The following is a 12,519-nucleotide window of genomic DNA, read 5'->3' on the forward strand; positions in this document are numbered from 1 at the left end:
GTCTTTCAGGGACTCCGAAAGACCTCTCCAGAATTGGCACCTGAGTGCAGAATCATTCCACCGTACCTCAGTGGACCACTGCGGAAACTCAGAACAATATAGCTCAGCAGTGTGGTTTCCCTGAGTGAGACACATGATCCTGTCCTCAGCCACCCGTACACGGTCTGGTTCGTCATATATCACCCCGAGGGAGTCAAAGAAGAGGTCAACCGAATGCCGTTCCGGGGCCGAAGGGGGTAGGGAAAATGCCCAGGTCAAGGGACCCCCTCTAAGTAACGACATGATGATCCCCACCCGCTGGATCTCATTCCCCGAGGACCGAAGCCGGAGAGTGAAATGAAGCTTGCAACTCTCCCTAAATGTCCGAAATAGGTTTTTCTCCCCCGAGAATTTATCGGGGAGCATCACCGTGGGTTCAAGGGAGGTCAGTTGGACATCAGTGGGACTATGCTGTCCTACGGTTTGTGAGGTAACTGCCACTGAGGTGACCCTCGCAGAAGCAGAAACCTCACTCTGCAGAATGTTGTGTGAAGCTACCAGGGTGCGATGCTCTGCAGCCAAATCCTGCACCAGCTGCGTAAGGTTGGCTACTTGCTCGCACAAAGTACTGAGTGGATCCATTACAGTCTGGTATCCTGCAAAGTTGGATCCCACTACCAAGAATTAAATGGCTTTTTTCTTTTCTTCCTCCCTATGGGAGATAAAGCCTATTGGGGCCGGCTATACTGTAATGCTGCCACCAGGGGGAGCCAGAGCTCTGCAGCAGACGACACTACACAGAGCAATGAGAACCAGGAAGGAAATGCACAGCGTTCTCATGCACTGCCTAATCAGCACAGCTGAGAGGCAGAACTGCAGGGTATGTGAGGAATAGTGAGACAGGCTGGGTCAAACACCGTACGGGCAGAAGCAGGACCGGAGGAGCAAGCAGAAGCGAAGTCAAAGTCAGGCTATGGTCAGTACCGGAGGAAGCAACCGATGGGGAAATAGGAGGGAGGACACAGGACAGGAGGGACGACCAGGGGACAGAACACAGACAAGGGCACAGGGGCACAGGAACAGACAGATCAGGATATCACTCACAGGACCAGCAATCACAGGCAAAGCAGAGCTAAGCTTATAGCCGGCGCTGGTTCACTGGAAGTATCAGCTTTTAAGGCATGCAGGGGCCGGAAGTGAGGCCCGAGAGAAGGCTTCGCCCCCTAGCCATGTGTATAGGGAGGCGAATCATGACACAGGGGCCTAAGATTATCAGTGAAAACCAAGTTTTAGGATTCTATTTTTTTAAAATGACAAAATCTGTTTTATTCTTTTGACAGAAGATTTTGGCATTATACAGAATATAAATGAAGAGCAAGTCATTATCCCAGATAAACCCTCAGCTCTTCACACCCAAGATCCGTCAGCTGATGTGTCTAAACCATCTCCCGATTCACCACAGATTATTCAGCAAAATAAGAGCCACATGAGGGATGGTCAACAACAAAGAGCTCACACAGGGGAGAAGTTGTATTCATGTAATCAATGTGGAAAGTGTTTTACTCAAAAGTCTGCTCTAATTTTACATGAAATAATTCACAAAGGAAACCCATTTTCATGCTCAGAATGTGGAAAATGTTTTAGTTATAAATCACATCTTGTTGTACATCTAAATACTCACATGGGGGAGAAATCATATTCATGTCCAATATGTAAGAAACATTTTATTCAGAACGCAGATTTTTATGACCATATAAAAACTCACAGAAGAGAGAAGTCATTTTCATGTTCAGAATGTGGGAAATGTTTTATTGGAAAATCACAGCTTGATATGCATATAAAAACTCACACGGGGGAAAAGCCATTTTCTTGTTCAGAATGTGGGAAATGTTTTATTGAAAAATCACAGCTTGATATGCATATAAAAACTCACACGGGGGAGAAGCTATTTTCTTGTTCAGAATGTGGGAAATGTTTTATTCAGAAATCACAGCTTAATATGCATATAAAAACTCACACGGGGGAGAAGCCATTTTCTTGTTCAGAATGTGGGAAATGTTTTATTCAGAAATCACAGCTTAATATGCATATAAAAACTCACACTGGGGAGAAGCCATTTTCTTGTTCAGAATGTGGGAAATGTTTTATTGGAAAATCACAGCTTGATAGGCATATAAAATCTCACACGGGGGAGAAGCCATTTTCTTGTTCAGAATGTGGGAAATGTTTTATTCAAAAATCAAAGCTTGATATGCATATAAAAACTCACACGGGGGAAAAGCCATTTTTTTGTTCAGAATGTGGGAAATGTTTTATTGAAAAATCACAGCTTGATATGCATATAAAAACTCACACGGGGGAGAAGCTATTTTCTTGTTCAGAATGTGGGAAATGTTTTATTAAAAAATCAAAGCTTGATATGCATATAAAAACTCACACGGGGGAAAAGCCATTTTCATGTTCAGAATGTGGGAAATGTTTTATTGGAAAATCACAGCTTGATATGCATATAAAAACTCATACGGGGGAGAAGCCATTTTCTTGTTCAGAATGTGGGAAATGTTTTATTCAGAAAAGCGAGCTTAGTAGGCATATAAAAACTCACACTGGGGAGAAGCCATTTTCTTGTTCAGAATGTGGGAAATGTTTTATTGGAAAATCACAGCTTGATATGCATGTTAAAACTCACACTGGGGAGAAGCCATTTTCTTGTCCAGAATGTGGGAAATATTTTATTGGAAAATCACAGCTTGATATGCATATAAAAACTCATACGGGGGAGAAGCCATTTTCATGTTCAGAATGTGGGAAATGTTTTATTAGAAAATCACAGCTTGATATGCATATAAAAAATCACATGGGGGAGAAGCCATTTTCTTGTTCAGAATGTGGGAATTGTTTTATTAGAAAATCACAGCTTGATGGGCATATAAAAACTCACACAGGGGAGAAGCCATATTCTTGTCCAGAATGTGAGAAATGCTTTGTTCACAAATCCGCTTTTGTTAGACACATGACAGTTCACACAAGGTAGAAGACATTTATTTTTTTTTTTAGAAACTGGTAAATGTTATAGCAGTAAATGAACTCTTAGGCTATGTGTCCACGGTAGAATGTACCTGCGGATTTTTCTGCATGAAAATCCGCGACTTTTGCGGCAAATCCGCACCTTATTTTTGCCGCGGATTTACCGCGGATTTGCTACGGATTTTGATGCGGATTTTTTCTTTTTCCCCCATTCTATACCCAAAATCCGCACCAAAATCCGCAACAATAATTGACATGTTGCAGATTTTTCCGGATCAAAATCCGCGGCAAATCCGCCGCGGAAAAATCCGCAGCATGGACACAGCATTTCCAAAATGCCATTGAAATGGCTTGGAAGTGCCGCTGCTGCAGATTTTCAGGAAATCCGCGGTAAATCCGCGGTAAAATCTGCGCGAAATCCGCAGCATGGGCACATAGCCTTAGGCTGGAAACACATCTATGCGAGTAAAATCGGTCCGACTGGGCTGAAAAAAACTCGTCTGATTTTAGTTCAGATTAGGTCCAAGTGCAACGCAAAGTGCGATGCTTTTTCTGAATAAATTAATGATTTTACTAGCGTGTGTAATGCGTGTGTAATGCGTATTTTTTACTATGTCATCTGCCATTCAGCTCTGCTACATGGCCGCTGACAGCAGACACAGACAGCCATGTAGCAGAGCTGAATGGCAGATGACAGCAGACACAGACAGAGCCGCACGATCAGAATGAACTCGGGTGAACTTCACCCGACTTCATTGTAATGCTGCAGCTCTGTCTGTGCCGCGTCGTGATTAGCGGTCACCTGTGAAGGGCTCACCGGTGACCGCTAATCCCCTGAGTGACTGAAGTTAGCAGCCCTCTCTCATACTCACCGATCCCCGGAGCGGTGCTGCACGGCATTCACACTGCTCCGGCGGCTTTTACGATTTTGAAAAAGCCGGCCGCTCATTAAACAATCTCGTATTCCCTGCTTTCCCCGCCCACGGGCGCCTATGATTGGTTGCAGTGAGACACGCCCCCACGCTGAGTGACAGGTGTCTCACTGCACCCAATCACAGCAGCCGGTGGGCGTGTCTATACTGTGCAGTGAAATAAACAATTAAAAAAAAACGGCGTGCGATTCCCCCCCAATTTTAATACCAGCCAGATAAAGCCATACGGCTGAAGGCTGGTATTCTCAGGATGGGGAGCTCCACGTTATGGGGAGCCCACCAGCCTAACAATATCAGCCAGCAGCCGCCCAGAAGTGCCGCATACACTGTACCCGGTTCTTCCCGATTTGCCCTGGTGCGTTGGCAAATCGGGGTAATAAGGAGTTAATGGCAGCCCATAGCTGCCCCTAAATCCTAGATTAATCATGTCAGGCATCTCCCCGAGATACCTTCCATGATTAATCTGTAAGTTACACTAAATAAACACACACACCTGAAAAAGTCATTTATTAGAAATAAAAAACATAAACAAATTCTCTGATTCACCAATTTAATAAACCCCAAAAAGCCCTCCATGTCCGGCGTAATCCAGGATGGTCCAGCGTCGCTTCCAGTTCTGCTGCATGAAGGTGACCGGGGCTGCAGAAGACACCGCCGCTCCTGTCAGCTCCATGCAGCAACTGAGGTGAGTAGCGCGATCAGCTGAGGTGTCACTGAGGTTACCCGCTGTCACTGGATACAGCGGTGGCCGCGGGTGACCTCAGTGACAGCTCAGCTGATCGATGATCCGGCTGTGCGCGCTGGACCGCATGCATGGAGCGCACATAGATCCATTCGGCACAGAGTTAGAAAATCGAGAGGCATTGAACCACGCATGCATTGAGCCTGTCAAAGATATCTATACATAGCTAGTGCATATTCAGTCAGCTTACAGGCATTTTTCATTTATACTGGTATATATTAATTAATCACGCTTAATGCATAATGATAAATTGTATGAAGTTATATCTTATAGCATCAAATAAATATTGATAATAAATATTAATATACAGCGTGTGTACACACCAATTTTATGTTCAATCTTTTTTATTAAGTATTTTTTCATAATTACAATAAACATCATGAGCATATATTGAAAACATTTACAAATTTCCAACACAAAAATGTACTGAACTGTTTAGTTATGTCCTTATGTGTCCTAAGACACAACTCCCTCTGTCCATTCCAAACAGTGCCCCCGTATCCCCATGACCTTCTGTAGCTGAGTTCATGCAATACAAGGAATGTAGCCACAAACGACTACATTTGGACTTCCTGGGTCACTAGGTGTACACACCAATTTTGACGTGATCAGCAGACACCAATATATATACAATTTAAGCACTGAATAAATATAATTTCATTCTCTTTTATTCTTTTTCTCTTCTATTCAATGGTCATCCATGGTCCAAAGTAAAAAAAAGCGAAGTCTTGAGGAAACCTTCTTTACATCATAAAGACAATGAATCATTCTGGGGGCCCAAATTGCAGCAGGACAAAAATATAAATTATCTAGAAATAGAATTGTATATATTAGAAACCTAAAACCAAAACATCTGAAAACATAACCCCCCATAAAAAAAACCTCATCCCGAAAGGTCGTCATAAACAAGGAATAAATGCATTTTGATAACCTATGCTGTGGAAAAGGACATTGTACCCATAATAAACATTCTTTTTTATATACTGAATTGAATGTCCAATAGGACAGTAACCTTAATTTAGTCATTCAGGAAAGACACAAACCCATTACTCTCCTTCAAGCCCTGAGGGGTCATGGAACCAAGGCGATAAATCTATTTGCATTCAACCTTGGCCAATAGATGACCCAAATTGCCCCCTCTTGGGCCCAAGCTTAATGGGGGCTTGAATGAGAGTAATGGGTGTCAGGTTTCCGGGTTTTCCAGTTCTCTTTTGAATGAGCTTGCCCTCAGTTAACATGGAGTTTACTGTTCTGTTGCCCTACTTCCTGTCCAGCTGCTTAAAAGGCCGCCTCTAAGCCTAGTCCAGTGCCTGAGTATACTGCTTGCTGTGTGCTCCTGCTTTGCTGCTTCCAAATCCTGATTGCCTCTGGATCCTCCTGAAAGACTACCGACCGACTCTGGACCATACCCGGTTTCTTCAAGCTGTGCCTGGATTCCGTCTGCCATCTTCGGTCAGCACTCTGCCCGGTTTCCCTCCGGTTCGTAACCACTCTGGACTATCATCCCGTACGGACACTTCTGGACCTTACCACTTGCCCCTTGTGTCCCGGCTGCTGCGCATTTAGGCCTTCCGGGGTGATTGCTGGACAGTCCCTGTATAGGGGTTCGCTCTGGTGGTCTCCCTGGGGGAGTCCGGTGCGTGGTCCCGGGAATTCCCTTCGCTCCGTTTCGGGAAGGTATTTTGTGTGTTTGTTCTACTGTGTTTGTTCCGTTGTGTATCTACCGTGGTTACATATTATAAACATCTTGTACCCAGAACTCGTCTCTGGTTGTCATTGCCCTAACGCTATCGAAATCCTCAGAACATACAATAAGTATTACAATGGGTTTGGGTCTTTCCTATGACTAAATTAAGGTTACTGTCCTATTGGACATTCAATTCAGTATATATATATACAGTTAGGTCCAGAAATATTTGGACAGTGACACAAGTTTTGTTATTTTAGCTGTTTACAAAAACATGTTCAGAAATACAATTATATATATAATATGGGCTGAAAGTGCACACTCCCAGCTGCAATATGAGAGTTTTCACATCCAAATCGGAGAAAGGGTTTAGGAATCATAGCTCTGTAATGCATAGCCTCCTCTTTTTCAAGGGACCAAAAGTAATTGGACAAGTGACTCTAAAAGCTGCAGTTAACTCTGAAGGCATCTCCCTCGTTAACCTGTAATCAATGAAGTAGTTAAAAGGTCTGGGGTTGATTAGAGGTGTGTGGTTTTGCATTTGGAAGCTGTTGCTGTGACCAGACAACATGCGGTCTAAGGAACTCTCAATTGAGGTAAAGCAGAACATCCTGAGGCTGAAATAAAAGAAATAATCCATCAGAGAGATCGCAGACATGCTTGGAGTAGCAAAATCAACAGTCGGGTACATTCTGAGAAAAAAGGAATTGACTGGTAAGCTTGGGAACTCAAAAAGGCCTGGGCGTCCACGGATGACAACAGTGGTGGATGATCGCCGCATACTTTCTTTGGTGAAGAAGAACCCGTTCACAGCATCAACTGAAGTCCAGAATACTCTCAGTGAAGTAGGTGTATCTGTCTCTAAGTCAACAGTAAAGAGAAGACTCCATGAAAGTAAATACAAAGGGTTCACATCTAGATGCAAACCATTCATCAATTCCAAAAATAGACAGGCCAGAGTTACATTTGCTGAAAAACACCTCATGAAGCCAGCTCAGTTCTGGAAAAGTATTCTATGGACAGATGAGACAAAGATCAACCTGTACCAGAATGATGGGAAGAAAAAAGTTTGGAGAAGAAAGGGAACGGCAGATGATCCAAGGCACACCACATCCTCTGTAAAACATGGTGGAGGCAACGTGATGCCATGGGCATGCATGGCTTTCAATGGCACTGGGTCACTTGTGTTTATTGATGACATAACAGCAGACAAGAGTAGCCGGATGAATTCTGAAGTGTACCGGGATATACTTTCAGCCCAGATTCAGCCAAATGCCGCAAAGTTGATCGGACGGCGCTTCATAGTACAGATGGACAATGACCCCAAGCATACAGCCAAAGCTACCCAGGAGTTCATGAGTGCTAAAAAGTGGAACATTCTGCAATGGCCAAGTCAATCACCAGATCTTAACCCAATTGAGCATGCATTTCACTTGCTCAAATCCAGACTTAAGACGGAAAGACCCACAAACAAGCAAGACCTGAAGGCTGCGGCTGTAAAGGCCTGGCAAAGCATTAAGAAGGAGGAAACCCAGCGTTTGGTGATGTCCATGGGTTCCAGACTTAAGGCAGTGATTGCCTCCAAAGGATTCGCAACAAAATATTGAAAATAAAAATATTTTGTTTGGGTTTGGTTTATTTGTCCAATTACTTTTGACCTCCTAAAATGTGGAGTGTTTGTAAAGTAATGTGTACAATTCCTACAATTTCTATCAGATATTTTTGTTCAAGCCTTCAAATTAAACGTTACAATCTGCACTTGAATTCTGTTGTAGAGGTTTCATTTCAAATCCAATGTGGTGGCATGCAGAGCCCAACTCGCGAAAATTGTGTCACTGTCCAAATATTTCTGGACCTAACTGTATATGAAAGAATGTTTATTATGGGTACGATGTCCTTTTCCGCAGCATAGGTCTATCAAAATGCATTTATTCCTTGTTTATGACGTCCTTTCGGGATGAGGTTTTTTATGGGGGGTTATGTTTTTAGCTGTTTTGGTTTTAGGTTTCTAATATATACAATTCTATTTCTAGATAATTTATATATTTGTCAACAGATGTGTCATTTGGGTTGGAGATATTGTGTGCTACTATAGACAAGCGGGATCTGACCAATACAAACTGGTCCATATGATGCATGGAACAATATGCCCGTCTTTTATATGGGTATGTTTAGTTAAAACCAATATTATACACTTGCGGTATTATACCGGTAGTTTTCTGTGTATATTGTGGGATATGCACTAGCCGTAGTGATATTTTCTATTTAGATTACACCAGCGGTACTGCATCTATAAAAGATTTTCTATATTCTATCCAACGTATGAGGAACATTTTTAGATCCTTGCATTACCGCTTATGCTAACCACCTGTACAAATAGTTTTAACAAGAGACATAGATAGTGTCTATCGGATATGCACTAGTTGTATTTACTTAATGGCGGTACTGTGCCTATAAGGAGATTTTTCTGCATCTTACTGACGAGCATTTTTTGATCCATGCATCTCCCGTTTTTGAGAAGTATTTGTATAAACAGCCTTAGGCCCGTTTCACACGTCAGTGAAAAACAGTGACGTTTTTCACTGGCGTGTAAAACACGCACATGTCCCTGCGTGTGCCGAAAATCACGGCACACGTGGGTTGTCTAAGTGCAATCCGGGCTCCGTTCTCCGTGGCCCGTGATTGCACTTAGAGATTCACTCACCTGTGCCCGCTCCCGCTGTCCATGGTGCTGATCACTCCCGCGACGCAGCATCCGGCCGGCGGTGACCCCTGCAGCAGCTGCTTCCGGGTCGGCTGTGTCGCGCATAATGAATATGCGCGACAGTAATCAGCCGGCATAGAAGGAGCAAGCTGCACGGGCTGCAGAGGACATCGCTGGACGCCGGGTGAGTTAAAATGTTTTTTTATTTTAAAAGTACGTTTTTTTCTGGCACGTGTTTCACGGACCACACCACTGCGTGGTCCGTGGAACATCAGTGATGCCAGAAAAAAATGGACATGTCTCCGTGCAGCAATCACGCACACGCGGGTACGCCGCACGGAGACACGTGCAGTGACAAATCACTGACGTGTGAGCAGACCCATTCATTATAATGGGTCTGCGTATGTCAGTGATTCTGGTACGTTTAAAAAAAAGCACAAACGTCCCAGAATCACTGACGTGTGAAAGGGGCCTTATTCAGTGACTGAGTGAACTTGCAATCTAGGTGCGTTAGTTTCGCCAGCTTGCCGGTTATCTGAACCTTCTCACATCAATATTTTAGTGACAGACTATAATCTGAGAAATAACACTGATTTACATTTGGATGATGGTCTGATTTTGGAATTGATGTATTTCCGACACTATAGACTTTACGAATCAGGAGATCTGAAACAGTGATTGAACAGACTGGATAATTACTAAATATTTTGATACCTATATCATTGTTGCAAACTTCCTCAAAAAAACCTTTCATATAATAAATAGTCAGTCTGTCATTTAGTGACTATTAGTGATGAGCGAGTATGCTTGTTACTACTCGGTACTCGCACGAGTATCACTGTACTCGGGCTACTCGGCGGGTACCGAATAATTTCGCGATACTCGTGCTGTTCTCGTGGTCATCATCCCTGCATGTTGGCGCTCTTTTGAGAGCCAGCCCTCATGCAGGGATTGGCTGGCAGACCACTGCTATGCCACAGCCCTGTTAGTTGTGGAATTGCAGTGATTGGCCGGCCCGCACAGCGTGACCGAGCCTTTATACCGGCGGGCACGCTGTGCTCTGCACACAGCCATCTCATATTCCCTGCTTTCCCCGCCCACAGGCGCCTATGATTGGTTGCAGTGAGACACGCCCCCACGCTGAGTGACAGGTGTCTCACTGCACCCAATCACAGCAGCCGGTGAGCGTGTCTATACTGTGCAGTAAAATAAATAAATAATTAAAAAAAACGGCGTGCGGTCCCCCCAATTTTAATACCAGCCAGATAAAGCCATACAGCTGAAGGCTGGTATTCTCAGGATGGGGAGCCCCATGTTATGGGGAGCCCCCCAGCCTAACAATATCAGTCAGCAGCCGCCCAGAATTGCCGCACACATTATATACGACAGTTCTGGGACTGTACCCGGCTCTTCCCGATTTACCCTAGTGCGTTGGCAAATCGGGGTAATAAGGAGTTAATGGCAGCCCATAGCTGCCACTAAATCCTAGATTAATCATGTCAGGCGTCTCCCCGAGATTCCTTCCATGATTAATCTGTAAATTACAGTTAAAAAATACACACACCCGAAAAAATCCTTTATTAGAAATAAAAAACAATAACAAAGTCCCTCATCACCAATTTATTAACCCCGACAAAGCCCTCCATGCCCGGCGTAATCCACGGACCTCCAGCGTCGCGTCCAGCTCTGCTGCATGCAGGTGACAGGAGCTGCAGAATACACCGCCGCTCCGGTCAGCTTCACACAGCAACTGAGGTGAGTAGCGCGATCAGCTGCTGTCAGTCAGGTAACTCACGGCCACCGCTGGATCCAGCGGTGGCCGCGATTAACCTCAGTGACAGCTCAGCTGATCGCTATACTCACCTCAGTTGCTGCGTGGAGCTGACCGGAGCGGCGGTGAGTAGCGCGATCAGCTGAGCTGTCACTGAGGTTACCCGCGGCCACCGCTGCATCCACCGCTAGATCCAGGTAACCTCAGTGACAGCTCAGCTGATCGCGATACTCACCTCAGTTGCTGTGTGGAGCTGACCGATGCGGCGGTGAGTAGCGCGATCAGCTGAGCTGTCACTGAGGTTACCCGCGGCCACCGCTGCATCCACCGCTAGATCCAGGTAACCTCAGTGACAGCTCAGCTGATCGCGCGGCTGTCTTCAGTTGCTGTGTGAAGCTGACAGGAGCGGTGGTGTATTCTGCAGCTCCTGTCACCTTCATGCAGCACAGCTGGATGCGACGCTGGAGGACTGTGGAGTACGCCGGACATGGAGGGTTTGTCGGGGTTAATAAATTGGTGATGAGGGACTTTGTTAGTGTTTTTTATTTCTAATAAAGGATTTTTCGTGTGTGTGTGTTTTTTAACTGTAATTTACAGATTAATCATGGAAGGAATCTCGGGGAGATGCCTGACATGATTAATCTAGGATTTAGTGGCAGCTATGGGCTGCCATTAACTCCTTATTACCCCGATTTGCCAACGCACTAGGGTATATCGGGAAGAGCCGGGTACAGTCCCAGAACTGTCGCATCTAATGTATGCGGCAATTCTGGCCGGCTGCTGACTGATATTGTTAGGCTGGGGGGCTCCCCATAACGTGGAGCTCCCCATCCTGAGAATACCAGCCTTCAGCCGTATGGCTTTATCTAGCTGGTATTAAAATTGGGGGGACCGCAAGCCGTTTTTTTTAATTATTATTATCCAAATTTCTGAATAAAATAAAAAATATCCCCTAACTGTGCTAGTGGTCGTGACAGGAACAATATGATGTCATCTGCAAAAAGAGCAATTTTGACTATATCCTTGCCTACTTTAATTCCGTCAAATAGATCAGTCTCCTCCACATATCTAGCAAAGGGTTCCATGGCCAGGTTAAATAGCAATGGCGACATTGGGCAGCCCTGTCTGGTCCCTTTGTGTAGGTGAAAAGGAGCAGAGAGGAATCCAGGAGTATGTATTCTGGCTGTAGGGCTGTTATATACTCCGTCCAAGTATGTTCTAAATTTGCCTTTTAAATTGAAAGTGTCCAGTGTCGCCCCCAACCATTCGCAACTGACATTATCAAATGCTTTCTCTGCATCTAGAGTTAGGAGAGCTGGTCTGTCACCTGAGTGTTGCTGTCATCCTACCTCGTCCAACACTGTCAAAACCTTCCTTATGTTCTTAACTGCAGCCCTCCCTTTAGCAAACCCCACCTGAGCCAGTTTCACCAACTGAGGAAGCACCCCTGCCAAATGTTCAGCCATTATTTTAGACATAATATTTTGGTGTTGGTCAATTAGTGAAATAAGTCTATAGGAGCCTGTCTCTAGGGTGTCCTTTCCTTGTTTCCTTTGGGAACAATGGTGATAATGTTTGTAAACCTGCAGAGTTAACGGCGCTAGATAAGTAAAATAAATAAATTGAGTTATATGCCTGAAGAAGGCTGGTTCACAGCCGAAATGCATTGTATTTTAT

General features: G+C 44.5%; 2 protein-coding genes across 3 annotated transcripts in view; both read left to right on the top strand.

Annotated features, from left to right (window-relative positions):
- LOC142261724 (uncharacterized) overlaps positions 1-5,385 on the top strand; it is a 54,828-nt gene extending 49,443 nt beyond the window's left edge. The window contains exons 6-7 of the mRNA XM_075332147.1: positions 1,320-4,993; positions 5,265-5,385. Coding sequence (XP_075188262.1) covers positions 1,320-3,013 — 1,694 coding nt within the window. The 3' untranslated portion in view covers positions 3,014-4,993; positions 5,265-5,385. The remainder of the gene's footprint in view (positions 1-1,319; positions 4,994-5,264) is intronic.
- The window catches only part of LOC142257712 (uncharacterized), a 171,447-nt gene that overhangs the window by 28,878 nt on the left and 130,050 nt on the right, over positions 1-12,519 (top strand). The gene's annotated exons all lie outside the window — the stretch shown is intronic.

This window comes from Anomaloglossus baeobatrachus, chromosome 1 (assembly GCF_048569485.1).
Source record: "Anomaloglossus baeobatrachus isolate aAnoBae1 chromosome 1, aAnoBae1.hap1, whole genome shotgun sequence".
Lineage (NCBI taxonomy): Eukaryota > Metazoa > Chordata > Amphibia > Anura > Aromobatidae > Anomaloglossus > Anomaloglossus baeobatrachus.